The sequence below is a fragment of the Engystomops pustulosus genome, unplaced genomic scaffold (assembly GCF_040894005.1).
Source record: "Engystomops pustulosus unplaced genomic scaffold, aEngPut4.maternal MAT_SCAFFOLD_313, whole genome shotgun sequence".
Taxonomy (NCBI): domain Eukaryota; kingdom Metazoa; phylum Chordata; class Amphibia; order Anura; family Leptodactylidae; genus Engystomops; species Engystomops pustulosus.
The window spans coordinates 77,053-99,548 of NW_027285192.1; the positions used below are offsets into that span (position 1 = coordinate 77,053).

At 47.4% G+C, this 22,496-nt stretch overlaps 1 protein-coding gene across 1 annotated transcript in view; it reads left to right on the forward strand.

The window, feature by feature from the left end:
• Positions 1–20,183, forward strand: part of BICDL2 (BICD family like cargo adaptor 2) — a 49,845-nt gene extending 29,662 nt beyond the window's left edge. The window contains exons 4-9 of the mRNA XM_072132264.1: positions 1,773–1,889; positions 9,351–9,497; positions 12,376–12,552; positions 14,702–14,839; positions 15,285–15,415; positions 19,833–20,183. Of these exons, the coding sequence (XP_071988365.1) occupies positions 1,773–1,889; positions 9,351–9,497; positions 12,376–12,552; positions 14,702–14,839; positions 15,285–15,415; positions 19,833–20,010 (888 nt within the window). The 3' untranslated portion in view covers positions 20,011–20,183. The remainder of the gene's footprint in view (positions 1–1,772; positions 1,890–9,350; positions 9,498–12,375; positions 12,553–14,701; positions 14,840–15,284; positions 15,416–19,832) is intronic.
• Positions 20,184–22,496: the final 2,313 nt, after the last annotated feature.

Consider the following 22,496-nt stretch of genomic DNA (forward strand, 5'->3'; position numbering starts at 1 on the left):
GACAGTATCACACATGATGGGATTAGATACACGGCTCAGCAGACAGTATCACACAGGATAGGATTAGATACACAGCTCTGCAGACAGTATCACACAGGATTGGATTAGATACACAGCTCTGCAGACAGTATCACACAGGATAGGATTAGATACACAGCTCGGCAGGCAGTATCACACATGATGGGATTAGATACACAGCTCAGCAGACAGTATCACACAGGATAGGATTAAATACACAGCTCAGCAGTCAGTATCACACAGGATAGGATTAGATACACTGCTCAGCAGACAGTATCACACAGGATAGGATTAAATACACAGCTCAGCAGTCAGTATCACACAGGAGAGGATTAGATACATGGCTCAGCAGTCAGTATCACACATGATGGGATTAGATACACTGCTCAGCAGACAGTATCACACATGATGGGATTAGATACACGGCTCAGCAGACAGTATCACACAGGATAGGATTAGATACACAGCTCAGCAGTCAGTATCACACATGATGGGATTAGATACACTGCTCAGCAGACAGTATCACACATGATGGGATTAGATACACGGCTCAGCAGACAGTATCACACAGGATAGGATTAGATACACAGCTCTGCAGACAGTATCACACAGGATAGGATTAGATACTCAGCTCAGCAGGCAGTATCACACAGGATAGGATTAGATACACAGCTCAGCAGTCAGTATCACACATGATGGGATTAGATACACTGCTCAGCAGACAGTATCACACATGATGGGATTAGATACACGGCTCAGCAGACAGTATCACACAGGATAGGATTAGATACATGGCTCAGCAGACAGTATCACACAGGATAGGATTAGATACACAGCTCTGCAGACAGAATCACACAGGATAGGATTAGATACACAGCTCAGCAGACAGTATCACACTGGAGAGGATTAGATACACAGCTCAGCAGACAGTATCACACATGATGGGATTAGATACACGGCTCAGCAGACAGTATCACACAGGATAGGATTAGATACATGGCTCAGCAGACAGTATCACACAGGATAGGATTAGATACACAGCTCTGCAGACAGAATCACACAGGATAGGATTAGATACACAGCTCAGCAGACAGTATCACACTGGAGAGGATTAGATACACAGCTCAGCAGATGCTATCACACAGGATAGGATTAGATACACAGCTCTGCAGACAGTATCACACAGGATAGGATTAGATACACAGCTCAGCAGACAGTATCACACAGGATAGAATTAGATATATGGCTCAGCAGGCAGTATCACACTGGATAGGATTAGATACACAGCTCAGCAGACAGTATCACACAGGATAGGATGAGATACACAGCTCAGCAGACAGTATCACAGAGGATAGGATTAGATACATGGCTCAGCAGACAGTATCACACAGGATAGGATTAGATACACGGCTCAGCAGGGGGTATCACACAGGATGGGGTTAGATACACGGCTCAGCAGGCAGTATCACACTGGATAGGATTAGATACACGGCTCAGCAGACAGTATCACACAGGATGGGATTAGATACACAGCTCAGCAGGCAGTATCACACTGGATAGGATTAGATACATGGCTCAGCAGGCGGTATCACACAGGATAGGATTAGATACACGGCTCAGCAGGCAGTATCACACAGGATAGGATTAGATACATGGCTCAGCAGGCGGTATCACACAGGATAGGATTAGATACACGGCTCAGCAGGCAGTATCGCAGAGCACAGTGGATGATGACCCCCGTCCTGTGTCCTCAGGCTTCCCAGCTGGAGAAGGCTCGGACTCTGGAGCTGGAGACTCTGAGAGGAGAGAACCGGGAGCTGACGCTGCGGAGCGGACACTTCACCCCCGTCCTCCAGAGCCTGCAGAGCGAGGTGAGAGGTTACACGGGGCGCACCATCACCCACCGGGCCCCTGAGCGCTGGTCTCCAGGTCATGGAGACCTCGTCCACAAGGACAAGAAATGGAGGGAGAGACAGAAGGTGCAGAGGGTTTCTCCCTGGTGTTGGTGAGGGGGGCGCCCGGGGAGGTAACAGCCTGGGACAGGGATCACTCCGTGTTGGTAAATTACAGTCCCTTTTTTTGGAACGTGGCCCCTGCCACAAGAGCTGGATGGAGACGACTCCACGGGAGATGCTCTCGGGCTGGAGACGAGAATCAGACGCCTATGGGTGCAGGGCCATGGTGTCCACACAGGCCCAGGGTGTCAGGACACCCACAGACACCTGTCCACCAAGCTCTGCATCTGTACGACGTGCGCATAGATGTTTTAAGGGCTAATCCACACGTCCCTGCAATTTTTTAATAACACAATTCTAAAAATTCTAAAACACAAAAGATGCCCAGCTCGTTTCTTCAACAGTTTGCATTCCCTAATATGTAAATTTTCTAAAGAGGCTCCTGGGGTGTGGAGTAGGCGGAGCTGAGGCTACACGGAGGGGATACTCTGCGCCCCAGTAGCCTCTTTGATCCTCCCACCATATAACTTTGGCGCGCAGCTCCTCATAGCCACGCCTCCTCGTCCGTGAAGCCTGCCGTCTGCGCATGCACAGTGGCTCCGGAGCAGTGACCGCTATAACGAGCGCCGTGTAGCCTCAGCTCCGCCTACTCCACGCCCCAGGAGCCTCTTTAGAAAATTTACATAAAAAGTTATCAAAAGATACAGGAGATTAACCCTTAAAAGGACTATCCGCACGTCCTACAGATGCACCTACCTTTATAGGTAGATCCGTGGTGGTAGGTGTCCTTTAAACCCTCCTTCTCAGACTGAGAATTACCAGCTGCATTACCATCATCCACCACCGGAGGCTCGATGATGATGATGATGATGAGTGTGATGGAGATGCAGTATAGATGATGATGATGATGAGTGTGATGATGATGATGATGAGTGTGATGGAGATGCAGTATAGATGATGATGATGATGATGATGAGTGTGATGGAGATGCAGTATAGATGATGATGATGATGATGAGTGTGATGGAGATGCAGTATAGATGATGATGATGATGAGTGTGATGGAGATGCAGTATAGATGATGATGATGATGAGTGTGATGGAGATGCAGTATAGATGATGATGATGATGATTGTGATGATGATGATGATGAGTGTGATGGAGATGCAGTATAGATGATGATGATGATGATGATGATGAGTGTGATGGAGATGCAGTATAGATGATGATGATGAGTGTGATGGAGATGCAGTATAGATGATGATGATGATGATGATGATGATGAGTGTGATGGAGATGCAGTATAGATGATGATGATGAGTGTGATGATGATGAGTGTGATGGAGATGCAGTATAGATGATGATGATGATGAGTGTGATGATGATGATGATGATTGTGATGATGATGATGATGAGTGTGATGGAGATGCAGTATAGATGATGATGATGATGAGTGTGATGGAGATGCAGTATAGATGATGATGATGATGATGAGTGTGATGGAGATGCAGTATAGATGATGATGATGATGATGAGTGTGATGGAGATGCAGTATAGATGATGATGATGAGTGTGATGGAGATGCAGTATAGATGATGATGATGATGATGAGTGTGATGTAGATGCAGTATAGATGATGATGATGAGTGTGATGGAGATGCAGTATAGATGATGATGATGAGTGTGATGATGATGATGATGATGATGAGTGTGATGGAGATGCAGTATAGATGATGATGATGATGAGTGTGATGGAGATGCAGTATAGATGATGATGATGATGAGTGTGATGGAGATGCAGTATAGATGATGATGATGATGAGTGTGATGATGATGATGATGATGATGATGATGATGATGAGTGTGATGGAGATGCAGTATAGATGATGATGATGATGAGTGTGATGATGATGATGATGAGTGTGATGATGATGATGATGAGTGTGATGGAGATGCAGTATAGATGATGATGATGATGAGTGTGATGGAGATGCAGTATAGATGATGATGATGATGAGTGTGATGGAGATGCAGTATAGATGATGATGATGAGTGTGATGATGATGATGATGAGTGTGATGGAGATGCAGTATAGATGATGATGATGAGTGTGATGGAGATGCAGTATAGATGATGATGATGATGATGAGTGTGATGGAGATGCAGTATAGATGATGATGATGATGAGTGTGATGGAGATGCAGTATAGATGATGATGATGAGTGTGATGGAGATGCAGTATAGATGATGATGATGATGAGTGTGATGATGATGCAGTATAGATGATGATGATGATGATGAGTGTGATGGAGATGCAGTATAGATGATGATGATGATGAGTGTGATGTAGATGCAGTATAGATGATGATGATGATGATGAGTGTGATGGAGATGCAGTATAGATGATGATGATGATGATGAGTGTGATGGAGATGCAGTATAGATGATGATGATGAGTGTGATGATGATGATGATGATGATGATGAGTGTGATGGAGATGCAGTATAGATGATGATGATGATGAGTGTGATGATGATGCAGTATAGATGATGATGATGATGATGAGTGTGATGGAGATGCAGTATAGATGATGATGATGATGAGTGTGATGTAGATGCAGTATAGATGATGATGATGATGAGTGTGATGGAGATGCAGTATAGATGATGATGATGATGAGTGTGATGGAGATGCAGTATAGATGATGATGATGATGATGAGTGTGATGGAGATGCAGTATAGATGATGATGATGATGAGTGTGATGGAGATGCAGTATAGATGATGATGATGAGTGTGATGATGATGATGATGATGATGAGTGTGATGGAGATGCAGTATAGATGATGATGATGATGATGATGAGTGTGATGGAGATGCAGTATAGATGATGATGATGAGTGTGATGATGATGATGATGATGATGATGAGTGTGATGCTGATGATGAGTGTGATGGAGATGCAGTATAGATGATGATGATGATGATGATGAGTGTGATGGAGATGCAGTATAGATGATGATGATGATGAGTGTGATGGAGATGCAGTATAGATGATGATGATGATGAGTGTGATGGAGATGCAGTATAGATGATGATGATGAGTGTGATGATGATGATGATGATGATGAGTGTGATGGAGATGCAGTATAGATGATGATGATGATGATGATGAGTGTGATGGAGATGCAGTATAGATGATGATGATGAGTGTGATGATGATGATGATGATGATGATGAGTGTGATGCTGATGATGAGTGTGATGGAGATGCAGTATAGATGATGATGATGATGATGATGAGTGTGATGGAGATGCAGTATAGATGATGATGATGATGATGAGTGTGATGGAGATGCAGTATAGATGATGATGATGATGATGATGATGATGAGTGTGATGCTGATGATGAGTGTGATGGAGATGCAGTATAGATGATGATGATGAGTGTGATGGAGATGCAGTATAGATGATGATGATGAGTGTGATGATGATGATGATGAGTATGATGATGATGATGAGTGTGATGATGATGATGAGTGTGATGATGATGATGATGAGTATGATGATGATGATGAGTGTGATGATGATGATGAGTATGATGATGATGATGAGTGTGATGATGATGATGATGAGTGTGATGATGATGCAGTATAGATGATGATGATGATGATGAGTGTGATGGAGATGCAGTATAGATGATGATGATGAGTGTGATGATGATGATGATGAGTGTGATGATGATGATGATGAGTGTGATGGAGATGCAGTATAGATGATGATGATGAGTGTGATGATGATGATGATGAGTGTGATGATGATGATGATGAGTGTGATGGAGATGCAGTATAGATGATGATGATGAGTGTGATGGAGATGCAGTATAGATGATGATGATGAGTATGATGATGAGTGTGATGGAGATGCAGTATAGATGATGATGATGATGAGTGTGATGGAGATGCAGTATAGATGATGATGATGATGATGATGAGTGTGATGGAGATGCAGTATAGATGATGATGATGATGAGTGTGATGCTGATGATGAGTGTGATGGAGATGCAGTATAGATGATGATGATGAGTGTGATGGAGATGCAGTATAGATGATGATGATGATGATGAGTGTGATGTAGATGCAGTATAGATGATGATGATGAGTGTGATGGAGATGCAGTATAGATGTTGATGATGATGATGATGAGTGTGATGGAGATGCAGTATAGATGATGATGATGAGTGTGATGGAGATGCAGTATAGATGATGATGATGATGATGAGTGTGATGTAGATGCAGTATAGATGATGATGATGAGTGTGATGGAGATGCAGTATAGATGATGATGATGAGTGTGATGATGATGATGATGATGATGAGTGTGATGGAGATGCAGTATAGATGATGATGATGATGAGTGTGATGGAGATGCAGTATAGATGATGATGATGATGAGTGTGATGGAGATGCAGTATAGATGATGATGATGATGAGTGTGATGATGATGATGATGATGATGATGATGATGATGAGTGTGATGGAGATGCAGTATAGATGATGATGATGATGAGTGTGATGATGATGATGATGAGTGTGATGATGATGATGATGAGTGTGATGGAGATGCAGTATAGATGATGATGATGATGAGTGTGATGGAGATGCAGTATAGATGATGATGATGATGAGTGTGATGGAGATGCAGTATAGATGATGATGATGAGTGTGATGATGATGATGATGAGTGTGATGGAGATGCAGTATAGATGATGATGATGAGTGTGATGGAGATGCAGTATAGATGATGATGATGATGATGAGTGTGATGGAGATGCAGTATAGATGATGATGATGATGAGTGTGATGGAGATGCAGTATAGATGATGATGATGAGTGTGATGGAGATGCAGTATAGATGATGATGATGATGAGTGTGATGATGATGCAGTATAGATGATGATGATGATGATGAGTGTGATGGAGATGCAGTATAGATGATGATGATGATGAGTGTGATGTAGATGCAGTATAGATGATGATGATGATGATGAGTGTGATGGAGATGCAGTATAGATGATGATGATGATGATGAGTGTGATGGAGATGCAGTATAGATGATGATGATGAGTGTGATGATGATGATGATGATGATGATGAGTGTGATGGAGATGCAGTATAGATGATGATGATGATGAGTGTGATGATGATGCAGTATAGATGATGATGATGATGATGAGTGTGATGGAGATGCAGTATAGATGATGATGATGATGAGTGTGATGTAGATGCAGTATAGATGATGATGATGATGAGTGTGATGGAGATGCAGTATAGATGATGATGATGATGAGTGTGATGGAGATGCAGTATAGATGATGATGATGATGATGAGTGTGATGGAGATGCAGTATAGATGATGATGATGATGAGTGTGATGGAGATGCAGTATAGATGATGATGATGAGTGTGATGATGATGATGATGATGATGAGTGTGATGGAGATGCAGTATAGATGATGATGATGATGAGTGTGATGGAGATGCAGTATAGATGATGATGATGATGAGTGTGATGATGATGATGATGATGATGATGAGTGTGATGCTGATGATGAGTGTGATGGAGATGCAGTATAGATGATGATGATGATGATGATGAGTGTGATGGAGATGCAGTATAGATGATGATGATGATGAGTGTGATGGAGATGCAGTATAGATGATGATGATGATGAGTGTGATGGAGATGCAGTATAGATGATGATGATGAGTGTGATGATGATGATGATGATGATGAGTGTGATGGAGATGCAGTATAGATGATGATGATGATGATGATGAGTGTGATGGAGATGCAGTATAGATGATGATGATGAGTGTGATGATGATGATGATGATGATGATGAGTGTGATGCTGATGATGAGTGTGATGGAGATGCAGTATAGATGATGATGATGATGATGATGAGTGTGATGGAGATGCAGTATAGATGATGATGATGATGATGAGTGTGATGGAGATGCAGTATAGATGATGATGATGAGTGTGATGATGATGATGATGAGTGTGATGGAGATGCAGTATAGATGATGATGATGATGATGATGATGAGTGTGATGCTGATGATGAGTGTGATGGAGATGCAGTATAGATGATGATGATGAGTGTGATGGAGATGCAGTATAGATGATGATGATGAGTGTGATGATGATGATGATGAGTATGATGATGATGATGAGTGTGATGATGATGATGAGTGTGATGATGATGATGATGAGTATGATGATGATGATGAGTGTGATGATGATGATGAGTATGATGATGATGATGAGTGTGATGATGATGATGATGAGTGTGATGATGATGCAGTATAGATGATGATGATGATGATGAGTGTGATGGAGATGCAGTATAGATGATGATGATGAGTGTGATGATGATGATGATGAGTGTGATGATGATGATGATGAGTGTGATGGAGATGCAGTATAGATGATGATGATGAGTGTGATGATGATGATGATGAGTGTGATGATGATGATGATGAGTGTGATGGAGATGCAGTATAGATGATGATGATGAGTGTGATGGAGATGCAGTATAGATGATGATGATGAGTATGATGATGAGTGTGATGGAGATGCAGTATAGATGATGATGATGATGAGTGTGATGGAGATGCAGTATAGATGATGATGATGAGTGTGATGGAGATGCAGTATAGATGATGATGATGAGTGTGATGATGATGATGATGAGTGTGATGATGATGATGATGAGTGTGATGGAGATGCAGTATAGATGATGATGATGAGTGTGATGGAGATGCTGTATAGATGATGATGATGAGTATGATGATGAGTGTGATGGAGATGCAGTATAGATGATGATGATGATGAGTGTGATGGAGATGCAGTATAGATGATGATGATGATGAGTGTGATGATGATGCAGTATAGATGATGATGAGTGTGATGATGATGATGATGAGTGTGATGATGATGATGATGAGTATGATGATGATGATGATGATGATGATGAGTGTGATGGAGATGCAGTATAGATGATGATGATGAGTGTGATGATGATGATGATGAGTGTGATGATGATGATGATGAGTGTGATGGAGATGCAGTATAGATGATGATGATGAGTGTGATGGAGATGCAGTATAGATGATGATGATGAGTATGATGATGAGTGTGATGGAGATGCAGTATAGATGATGATGATGATGAGTGTGATGGAGATGCAGTATAGATGATGATGATGATGAGTGTGATGATGATGATGATGATGATGATGATGATGATGAGTGTGATGGAGATGCAGTATAGATGATGATGATGAGTGTGATGTTCCTCTAATCTTTGCTCTGCAGAACGCTCTTCTACTGGAAAATAAGAGAGACCTGGAGTCTCAGATGAAAAACCTCCGGGAGGAGAATGAGAGAGCGCAGAACACGATGTACCTCCTGAAAGAGACCGTCCTGCAGCTGGAGAGACAGAAGACTGAGACAGAGGCAAAGGTATCAGACCGTGAGCGCATGTGTGTCTGCAGAGGATCAGCACAGGCAGAGAGTGGGGAGAGTGGACCCAGGAGGAGGTCCTTAGGGTCATGAGGTCCTCCATTATAATTTGAGGAGACTCTGCCTTCTGTTGCCCCAAGTTTGTGGAACATCTTGGGGGTCCATGAGTACAGATACCCTTCCCTGATGGGTGGTGTACAAGGGGTACTCTGCACTAACTACCCCCAGTCTCCTGCCCTGAGATTAGCAGCACATCCAGGGATTGCAAGGGATTTTGGAGTTCATTTTCCTACTGGTGAAGGTTTGTGTGTTTTTGTTGTTGTCCCAGGGGTAGCCTCCCTTCACATATAAAATGTCCAGCAGCCTCCCCTCATAAATTAAATGTCCAGCAGCCTCCCCTCATTAACAACATTTTCAGCAGCAGCCTCCCCTCACTAATGAAATGTCCCAGGAGCAGCCTCCCCTCACTAATGAAATGTCCCAGGATTAGCCTCCCCTCACTAATGAAATGTCCAGCAGCAGCCTCCCCTCACTAATGAAATGTCCAGCAGCAGCCTCCCCTCACTAATGAAATTTCCAGCAGCAGCCTCCCCTCAATAATGAAATGTCCAGCAGCAGCCTCCCCTTACTAATGAAATATTCCAGCAGCAGCCTCCCCTCACAAATGAAATGTTCAGCAGCAGCCTCCCCTTACTAATGAAATGTCCCAGGAGCAGCCTCCCCTTACTAATGAAATGTCCCAGGAGCAGCCTCCCCTCACTAATGAAATGTCCAGCAGCAGCCTCCCCTCACTAATGAAATGTCCAGCAGCAGACTCCCCTCAATAATGAAATGTCCAGCAGCAGCCTCCCTTCACTTATAAAAATGTCCAGCAGCCTCCCCTCACTAATACAATAGCTACCAGTTGCCTCACCTCACTAATTAAATGTCCAACTGCAGCCTCCCCTCACTAACGAAATGTCCAGCAGTGGCCTCCCTTCACTAGTGAAATGTCCAACAGCAGTCTCCCCTCACTAATGAAATGTCCAACAGCAGCCTCCCCTGACCTATAAAATATCTGGCAGCCTCCCCTCATTAATAAAATGTCCCAACAGCAGCCTCCCCTTACTAATAACATGTCCAGCAGCAGCCTCCATTCACTAATGAAATGCCAAGCAAGGCAATATTCATCAGTGGCCTCCCCTCACTAATTAAATGTCCAACTGCAGCCTCCTCTTACTAATGAAATGTCCAGCAGCCTTCCTTCACTAGTGAAATGTCCAGCGGCAACCTCCCCTCACACTCACGAAGTGTCCAGCAGCAGCCTGCCTTCACTAATGAACTGTCCAGTAGCCTCCCCTGAATAAATAAAATGTCGGGTAGCAGCAGCCTTCCCTTACTAATAACATGTTTAGCAGTGGCCTTCCCTTACTAATAACATGTCCAGCAGCAGCCTCCCCGTACTAATAACATGTCCAGCAGCAGCCTCCCCTTACTAATAACATGTCCAGCAGCAGCCTCCCCTTACTAATAACATGTCCAGCAGCAGCCTCCCCTTACTAATAACATGTCCAGCAGCAGCCTCCCCTTACTAATAACATGTCCAGCAGCAGCCTCCCCTTACTAATAACATGTCCAGCAGCAGCCTCCCCATACTAATAACATGTCCAGCAGCAGCCTCCCCTTACTAATAACATGTCCAGCAGCAGCCTCCCCTTACTAATAACATGTCCAGCAGCAGCCTCCCCTTACTAATAACATGTCCAGCAGCAGCCTCCCCTTACTAATAACATGTCCAGCAGCAGCCTCCCCTTACTAATAACATGTCCAACAGCAGCCTCCCCTTACTAATAACATGTCCAGCAGCAGCCTCTTCTTACTAATAACATTTCCAGCAGCAGCCTCCCCTTACTAATAACATGTCCAGCAGCAGCCTCCCCTTACTAATACCATGTCCAGCAGCAGCCTCCCCTTACGAATAACATGTCCAGCAGCAGCCTCCCCTTACTAATAACATGTCCAGCAGCAGCCTCCCCTTACTAATAACATGTCCAACAGCAGCCTCCCCTTACTAATAACATGTCCAGCAGCAGCCTCCCCTTACTAATAACATGTCCAGCAGCAGCCTCCCCTTACTAATAACATGTCCAACAGCAGCCTCCCCTTACTAATAACATGTCCAGCAGCAGCCTCCGCTCACTAATAAAATGCAGCAGACACAGGGCCCCTTGTCATAAAATAATTGATCTTACCATGATAATACATTTCACATAGGGTTCCCAGTGCAGCTTTAAAAACTAAGGGTACATGTACATGGCCGTATGCTCACCCGGACCAGACCCCAGGAGGAGGAGCTATTTACCCCTCCTCTCTCCATATGCAGTCGAGGGGTCATGCCGCAAATCTGCCAAAGTATAGATGAAGGCCGGGAGCCAAAAAAGTCTCAGGGGGCTGTGATGTGATCACAAATCATGCAACTAGATCACTGCTCCCAGTACGGCCGTACGAACGAGCCCTAATCCTGTGCTGTAGTGGGGTAGGTATTTCGGGGATTGAGGTGATAAGATGTGCCAGTGGTGCAGCACAGGGTCCCCTTCTCTGTAGATGTTATCCCAGGTTCCATGCTTGGCTGCAGATAACTTCAGTCTTGTATTCTGGCTGCCAAAGCAGTGACTTCATGTGATTTCATGATTCTAGGATCTGAATTTTGGGAACAAGTACTCAATATTGATCCCACTGGTCTGAATATTTTCCTATTGTTCCCAGAGACAGGTCAGGCAATGGACTTATGATGAGGGTCTGGATGATGGTGGGGGTAGTAGTTGTTGGGTGTTATAGTCATATTCAGGAGATTCCTTGGTTCTGTACGATGAAACTTCAGGATCAATGTCTCTTCCAGATGCAGGAAAAACACTTAGAAGTTGAAGGTCTAAGAGACAGTCAGCGATGTCTGCAGATACAAGTGAGAGAGCTACAGGATGAGCTGAAGCTTCGGGACAGTCATTTTCCTCTAAAAGAAAGTCCCTACTCTCTGCATTCTGAGATCCAAGAGACGTCTGCTGGCCCAGAACTTGAGGTAAGAAATATTTTAACTCTATTTAGTATTCTCTACCCTCCACCTGTGCCTATCCTCTGTCCCCCACCCATCCTGGCCCCAAGTCCTCAACACGTCCCTGTCCCTGCTGCTCCCCAAATCCCAGCTCCCCATCCACAATCTTCCACACATCCCCATCCTCAGTACTCCACATGTCCCCTTCCCTGGTCTTCCACATGTCCCCATTTTCAGTCCACCCCATGTCACCGTCCTTGGTTCTCCACACATCCCGATTCCCCATCCTTACTCCTCCACACATCCAAACCCACATTCCTCTACACATCCCCGTCCTCGGGTCTCAACACATCGCGGTTCCCCATGCTGGGTCCTCCACACGTTCCAATCCTGGATGCTCCACAGGTCCCCATTTTCGGTCCTTCCTATGTCTCCATCTTCGGTTCGCCGCACATCTCAGTTCCCCATCCTCGGTGATCCACATGTCCCCATTTTCGGTCTTTTCCCATGACACCGTCCTTGGTTCCCCATCCTCGGTCCTGCACACATCCTAATCCTCAGCGCTCTACACATCCTCCATCACACGTCCCCATTGACAATCCTTCACACGTCCTCGGTGCCCCACACATCTCCTATTTCCCCATGTCACTATCCTCGGTTCCCGAAACATCTCAGTTCCCCATCCTCGGACCTCCAAACATGCCCCAAACATGTGCCCCTCTCCATGTTTGGGCTCTGCCATCCCTGTTCTCACTCCTCCACATCGCCCTTACATGTAGATTTGGCTCCTGCCTTTTACTGAATGCACAGAATTTCAGATATTTGACAGAGAAATGAGTTTGTGTTCTCTCCATCCTCTAGAAATTCCTTTCTGACAGCTGATCTATGCAGCAGCTGTGCCTGGTGGGGATGGGGGTGGTCGCTGCCTGAGGCCACACGTTCATCTCCTGATCAACGCTTTCTCCACAGAGTCTGGAGATCTGGGGGTCACAAACCTGAAACAATGCAAAAACACGATTAGTCCCCAAGAACCAAATCCCGCAAATGAGCCCTAAATATTAGGCTTGGTCATTATGTGTTGGTAATAACTTTTCCAGATCCCTGTTCTTTACATAACAGCCGTGGAGCCTACCTCGGGGGGTCTGAGGGTCAGTCTGTATTTTGTCCAGTCACTCATTTGGTTGATCTCTGATGGGGGAGATTTCCATTACTGAGAGTCCCAAAATCTGCAGATGGAACCAGTTTTACTATAGAACTAATAACTGTCTGACAAAATGTTCACAATGATCTGTCTATGAAAAGTGTGATGACCAGGGGAGATCCACACGCCAGATATTGTCCCGTTCATCAGACCATCTGTGAATCCTGCACCATATCCCTTACTTCCCCCAGCCTCAACTTAACCACCATAATCACTCCAGGAGGGGAGCTTCAAAAGATTTCCGCAACCGCATTGACTCCATGGATCTCCCTCCATTTCTTAAACAGGAGAAATTGGGGCAGATTTACTTACCCGTTCCGTTCGCGATCCAGCGGCGCGTTCTCTGCACTGGATTCGGGTCCGGCCGGGATTCATCAAGGTAGTTTCTCTGCCGTCCACCAGGTGGCGCTGCTGCGCTGAAAAGCATCCGGATGCCCTGAAATTCACTGACCCGGACCAAGTGAAGGTTTCAGGTTTTTAAATATAAAATGTAACTTCTGTTGCTCTGTGTTTATCTCGATCCACGCACCCCAACGTCCGTGTCTCGGTTATACACATGCTACCGGGTTGGTTCCTCACGCTGTGTAATCCCGTTACGGACCGGGCTTATATTAAAGGAGAACTGGTGGCAGCTTGATTGGGTTGATAAGGTTCTGTTTCACTGATGCTAGTGAGAGGGATCTTATAGCCATTCAGGGCTGGGATCAATTTTTGTGACTTATCTGAAAGTTGTGTGGACAATGATAAATCACTTTCTGCGCCTCTCAGAACCCGAGCATTCTGGGAGTGTCTATAAAGGATAACTCAGTGACCATGTGTATCCTTCAGGGGTCCGAAACTTCACAGTTTCTTTCACAAAAAGTATCTACCATCTAAACCGTAATGACCCAAAGCTATCTGAACAAACCCCTCCCATCTTCTCATTATATATGTCTCAGCCACCCTGTAATCCTGCTTTTCCATCCTTTCCACCAGAGCACCACAATGTACCCCTCACTTCAACTTGGGGGACACTTAGCAGGAAGTGCCGGTCAGATGTCCTCATACAAAACACAAAGAGAACGAGAACTGATCCAGGAGAAAGAAGAGGAAAATGTGAGATTGCAAGATCTAGTAAGTACACCAACTGCTCCTCACCCATAGATAAAGGTTAATGTACGTTACCGAAACTAGTGTGGGGGTGGATGCTGTGCGGCTCGGCTCTTCGCAGGTGACATCTGACACTTATACTGTACCCTATGTTATATATTCCATCTTCTGGCATGGCTCTGTGCTCACTTTCTTAGTAGTGGTTTGTTCCTCCACATTGTAGTCATCTGGTACGTTGGGTTACGTTTACTTCCTGCACTCCAGCTCCCGTACCCCATAGGTGTGTATGAGGTGCCTGCCGTGCTTGCCTTGCTTCCATTTAGTTTCGGCACTTTTGACTTATTCGTTTTAATCCTGGTTTTAATACAATAAAGGTCATTCTTTTTAACCCTATGGCATATGTAATATATATTGGTTCATTAATATATCGGGAGATTTACAGCTTACACCCAATGTCTTCTCCCCACAGGTCAACCTTCAGTACATAGAGATAAAAACCCTGCAAGAGGAACATCAGAAACTGCGGGAACTGTTACAGCAGAACGACTGCGATAGTGTACTGAGACAAGCAGTGTCCGATCGGGATGAGGCAATTATGAAGTGAGTCAGCAAAAAACTTATGCAGTGATAGTGTGACCTAGATGACAAGCGACTGGGATGATGTAGATTAGCAACTGGAATGACGTAGACCAGATGACCAGCAATGAGCGGATGTAGATTTAGATGATCGGTGACTGGCATGCCATAGACTGGATGACCACAACTGGGATGACGTAGACTAAAAGGCCCATGATTGGGAGGATGTAGACTGGATGACCAGCGACCGGGATGATGTAGACTGGATGACCAGCGACCGGGATGATGTAGACTGGATGACCAGTGACCGGGATGATGTAGACTGGATGACCAGTGACCGGGGTGATGTAGACTGGATGACCAGCGACCGGGATGATGTAGACTGGATGACCAGCGACCGGGATGATGTAGACTGGATGACCAGCGAACGGGATGATGTAGACTGGATGACCAGTGACCGGGGTGATTAGACTGGATGACTAGTGACCGGGATGATGTAGACTGGATGATGACCAGTGACCGGGATGATGTAGACTGGATGATGACCAGTGACCGGGATGATGTAGACTGTATGATGACCAGTGACCGGGATGATGTAGACTGGATGATGACCAGTGACCGGGATGATGTAGACTGGATGATGACCAGTGACCGGGATGATGTAGACTGGATGATGACTAGTGACCGGGATGATGTACACTGGTTGATGACCCGTGACCGGGATGATGTAGACTGAATGATGACCAGTGACCGGGATGATGTAGACTGGATGACCAGTGACTGGGATGATGTAGACTGGATGATGACCAGTGACCGGGATGATGTAGACTGGATGACTAGTGACCGGGATGATGTAGACTGGATAACCAGTGACCGGGATGATGTAGACTGGATGACCAGCGACCGAGATGATGTAGACTGGATGACCAGTGACCGGGATGATGTAGACTGGATGACCAGCGACCGGGATGATGTAGACTGGATGACCAGTGACCGGGATGATGTAGACTGGATGATGATCAGCGATAGGGATGATGTAGACTGGATGATGATCAGCGATAGGGATGATGTAGACTGGATGACCAGTGACCGGGATGATGTAGACTGGATGACCAGTGACCGGGATGATGTAGACTGGATGACCAGCGACCGGGATGATGTAGACTGGATGATGATCAGCGATAGGGATGATGTAGACTGGATGACCAGCGACCGGGATGATGTAGACTGGATGACCAGTGACCGGGATGATGTAGACTGGATGACCAGCGGCCGGGATGATGTAGACTGGATGATGATCAGCGATAGGGATGATGTAGACTGGATGACCAGTGACCGGGATGATGTAGACTGGATGACCAGTGACCGGGATGATGTAGACTGTATGATGATCAGCGATAGGGATGATGTGGACTGGATGACCAGTGACCGGGAAGATGTAGACTGGATGATGATCAGCGATAGGGATGATGTAGACTGGATGACCAGTGACCGGGATGATGTAGACTGGATGATGATCAGCGATAGGGATGATGTAGACTGGATGACCAGTGACCGGGATGATGTAGACTGGATGATGATCAGCGAAAGAGATGATGTAGACTGGATGATGATCAGCGATAGGGATGATGTAGACTGGATGACCAGCGGCCGGGATGATGTAGACTGGATGATGATCAGCGATAGGGATGATGTAGACTGGATCACCAGTGACCGGGATGATGTAGACTGGATGACCAGTGACCGGGATTATGTAGACTGGATGATGATCAGCGATAGGGATGATGTGGACTGGATGACCAGTGACCGGGATGATGTAGACTGGATGATGATCAGCGATAGGGATGATGTAGACTGGATGACCAGTGACCGGGATGATGTAGACTGGATGATGATCAGCGATAGGGATGACGTAGACTGGATGACCAGTGACCGGGATGATGTAGACTGGATGATGATCAGCGAAAGGGATGATGTAGACTGGATGACCAGTGACCGGGATGATGTATACTGGATGATGATCAGCGATAGGGATAATGTAGACTGGATGACCAGTGACCGGGATGATGTAGACTGGATGATGATCAGCGATAGGGATGATGTAGACTGGATGACCAGTGACCGGGATGATGTAGACTGGATGATGATCAGCGATAGGGATGATGTAGACTGGATGACCAGTGACCGGGATGATGTAGACTGGATGATGATCAGCGATAGGGATGATGTAGACTGGATGACCAGTGACCGGGATGATGTAGACTGGATGATGATCAGCGATAGGGATGATGTAGACTGGATGACCAGCGACCGGGATGATGTAGACTGGATGATGATCAGCGATAGGGATGATGTAGACTGGATGACCAGTGACTGGGATGATGTAGACTGGATGACCAGTGACCGGGATGATGTAGACTGGATGACCAGTGACCGGGATGATGTAGACTGGATGACCAGTGACCGGGATGTTGTAGACTGGATGACCAGCGACCGGGATGATGTAGACTGGATGACCAGTGACTGGGATGATGTAGACTGGATGACCAGTGACCGGGATGTTGTAGACTGGATGACCAGTGACCGGGATGTTGTAGACTGGATGATGATCAGCGATAGGGATGATGTAGACTGGATGACCAGTGACCGGGATGATGTAGACTGGATGATGATCAGCGATAGGGATGATGTAGACTGGATGACCAGTGACCGGGATGATGTAGACTGGATGATGATCAGCGATAGGGATGATGTAGACTCGATGACCAGTGACCGGGATGATGTAGACTGGATGATGATCAGCGATAGGGATGATGTAGACTGGATGACCAGTGACCGGGATGATGTAGACTGGATGATGATCAGCGATAGGGATGATGTAGACTGGATGACCAGTGACCGGGATGATGTAGACTGGATGATGATCAGCGATAGGGATGATGTAGACTCGATGACCAGTGACCGGGATGATGTAGACTGGATGATGATCAGCGATAGGGATGATGTAGACTCGATGACCAGTGACCGGGATGATGTAGACTGGATGATGATCAGCGATAGGGATGATGTAGACTGGATGACCAGCGACCGGGATGATGTAGACTGGATGATGATCAGCGATAGGGATGATGTAGATTGGATGACCAGTGACCGGGATGATGTAGACTGGATGACCAGTGACCGGGATGTTGTAGACTGGATGACCAGTGACCGGGATGTTGTAGACTCGATGACCAGTGACCGGGATGATGTAGACTGGATGACCAGTGACCGGGATGATGTAGACTGGATGATGATCAGCGATAGGGATGATGTAGACTGGATGACCAGTGACCGGGATGATGTAGACTGGATGACCAGTGACCGGGATGATGTAGACTGGATGATGATCAGCGATAGGGATGATGTAGACTGGATGACCAGTGACCGGGATGATGTAGACTGGATGACCAGTGACCGGGATGATGTAGACTGGATGATGATCAGCGATAGGGATGATGTAGACTGGATGACCAGTGACCGGGATGATGTAGACTGGATGACCAGTGACCGGGATGATGTAGACTGGATGACCAGTGGCCGGGATGATGTAGACTGGATGATGATCAGCGATAGGGATGATGTAGACTGGATGACCAGTGACCGGGATGATGTAGACTGGATGATGACTAGTGACCGGGATGATGTAGACTGGATGACCAGTGACCGGGATGATGTAGACTGGATGACCAGTGACCGGGATGATGTAGACTGGATGATGACCAGCGACCGGGATGACGTAGACTGGATGTCCAGGGATTGGGGAGAGGTAGACTGGATGACCAGCGACCGGGATGATGTAGACTGGATGACCAGCGACCGGGATGATGTAGACTGGATGATGATCAGCGATAGGGATGATGTAGACTGGATGACCAGTGACCGGGATGATGTAGACTGGATGATGATCAGCGATAGGGATGATGTAGACTGGATGACCAGTGACCGGGATGATGTAGACTGGATGATGATCAGCGATAGGGATGACGTAGACTGGATGATGACCAGCGACCGGGATGACGTAGACTGGATGTCCAGGGATTGGGGAGAGGTAGACTGGATGTCCAGGGACTGCCATAATGTAGGCTCATGAGCAGTGACCGGGATGATGTACATTCGATAGTCAGTTACAAGGAAGAAGTAGACTTAATGAACATTTACTTCCATGACAGAGACTTGGTGGGTGTGATTTATCAGAAGTGTCAAAGAGAGCAAAACTGATCTAGTATTTCATGGCAACCAACTAGAGCTCAGCTTTAATAAACTGCTGTGGGAAAATGAAAGCCTATGTCTGATTGGTTGCTCAGTTTTGCTCTCAGATACTTCTGATCTATCTCCTCCGGTTATTGGTAAACGGGGATGATGAAGAAGTAGATGACTATTGATTATTTCATATTTGCAGGAAGGGAGAGTTGGAATTAGAGTTGGCAAAATGTCGTCTGGAAAAAGAGTCGATGAGCCGGCAGCTCCTCAGTGCTGTAGAGCAGAAGGTTTTACTGAGCCAGGAGCTGGAGGCGTGGCAGGTGAGAGCACGTGAGATGTGGCTGACTGGTTTTAGTGGTTCCTGTGGACCATCCTGATGCTTTGGAAGGGGCGAGCTGTTCTTAGTGGCCGTGTCTTACAATGCATTTGGGAAAGTCTCCAGCTCTGTCCGGGAGGTTCAGGGCCATTGGTGGACAGGTATCTCCAGAGATTGCATTGCATTCAGGTCCAAAATCGCGTCAAATTCCCAGATTCGTTTGTCAGCTGTCCCTGTGGGGTCCCGGCTCTGTACTTCTAGTCATGGGTGGAGATTCCTCATACACAGGTGCTCCATGCCACATGATGTAAATGTGCCAATTTATTCAACAAGAAAGCCTGAAATCTCACAATGCGATAAGTATTCAGTAGAAGCGGCTTTGGAGCTGGTGCAGACGTAGCATCTTCCCAAGAAGCCTCATAAGATTTTCTCCCCTGGATTTGGGGATCCTCGGCCTCTTCCTTGCAGATCCTCTCCAGGTCCTCAGGTTGGATGGTGACGTTGGTGGAGGCCATTTTCCAGTCTCTCCAGAGATGCTCCATTGGGTTTAGGTCCGGGCTCTGTCTGGGCCGGTCAGGAATGGTCACAGAGATGTTCTGATGCCGCTTCTCTTGTGTTTTTATGCTGTGTGCTTAGGGTCATTGTCTTGTACGATCCAGTCTGAGGTCCAGAGCCCTCTGGAGGATATTTCCTTCAGGATATCTCTGTACATTCATCTTTCCTTTCACTACACCCAGTAGTCCTGTCCATCCGTCCCCCCCTATAGCCTGATGCTGCCCCCCCCCCCCAGTATTGGGCACTGTCCCCCCATAGCCTGATGCTGCCCCCCCCCCCCCAGTATTGGGCACTGTCCCCCCATAGCCTGATGCTGCCCCCCAACCCAGTATTGGGCACTGTCCCCCCATAGCCTGATGCTGCCCCCCCCCCAGTATTGGGCACTGTCCCCCCATAGCCTGATGCTGCCCCCCAACCCCAGTATTGGGCACTGCCCCCCTTATAGCCTGATGCTGCCCCCCCCCCAGTATTGGGCACTGCCCCCCCATAGCCTGATGCTGCCCCCCAACCCCAGTATTGGGAACTGCCCCTCCATAGTCTGATGCTGCCCCCCCCCAGTATTGGGCACTGTCCCCCCATAGCCTGATGCTGCCCCCCCCCTAGTATTGGGCACTGCTCCCCCATAGCCTGAAGCTGTCCCCCCCCCCAGTATTGGGCACTGTCCCCCCATAGCCTGATGCTCCCCCCCCAGTATTGGGCACTGTCCCCCCATAGCCTGATGCTGCCCCCCCCCTAGTATTGGGCACTGCTCCCCCATAGCCTGATGCTGTCCCCCCCCAGTATTGGGCACTGTCCCCCCATAGCCTGATGCTGCCCCCCCCCAGTATTGGGCACTGTCCCGCTATAGCCTGATGCTGCCCCCCAACCCCAGTATTGGGCACTGTCCCCCCATAGCCTGATGCTGCCCCCCAACCCCAGTATTGGGCACTGTCCCCTCATAGCCTGATGCTGCCCCCCCCAGTATTGGGCACTGTCCCCCCATAGCCTGATGCTGCCCCCCCCCCAGTATTGGGCACTGTCCCCCCATAGCCTGATGCTGCCCCCCCCAGTATTGGGCACTGTCCCCCCATAGCCTGATGCTGCCCCCCCCCCCAGTATTGGGCACTGTCCCCCCATAGCCTGATGCTGCCCCCCCCCAGTATTGGGCACTGTCCCCCCATAGCCTGATGCTGCCCCCCCAGTATTGGGCACTGTCCCCCCATAGCCTGATGCTGCCCCCCCCAGTATTGGGCACTGTCCCCCCATAGCCTGATGCTGCCCCCCCCAGTATTGGGCACTGTCCCCCCATAGCCTGATGCTGCCCCCCCCCCCCAGGTATTGGGCACTGTCCCCCTGTAGCCTGATGCTGCCCCCCCCCCCAGTATGGGGCACTGTCCCCTCATAGCCTGATGCTGCCCCCCCCCAGCATTGGGCACTGTCCCCCCATAGCCTGATGCTGCCCCCCCCCCCAGGTATTGGGCACTGTCCCCCCATAGCCTGATGCTGCCCCCCCAGGTATTGGGCACTGTCCCCCTGTAGCCTGATGCTGCCCCCCCCCAGTATGGGGCACTGTCCCCTCATAGCCTGATGCTGCCCCCCCCAGCATTGGGCACTGTCCCCCCATAGCCTGATGCTGCCCCCCCAACCCCAGTATTGGGCACTGTCCCCCCATAGCCTGATGCTGCCCCCCCCAGTATTGGGCACTGTCCCCCCATAGCCTGATGCTGCCCCCCCCAGTATTGGGCACTGTCCCCCCTATAGCCTGATGCTGCCCCCCCCCCCCCCCCAGTATTGGGCACTGTCCCCTCATAGCCTGATGCTGCCCCCCATGTGTCACTGCTGGGATTGGATGTGGCAGGTGATGAGCAGCGCCGGGTTTTCTCCACCGCTTAGAATTAACACCAAAAAGTTTACTCTTCGTCTCATCAGAGCAGAGAATCTTATTCCTCATAGTCCGGGTCCTTCATGGGTTCTGCACCCTCTATGCGGCTTCCATGTGTCTTACCCTGAGGA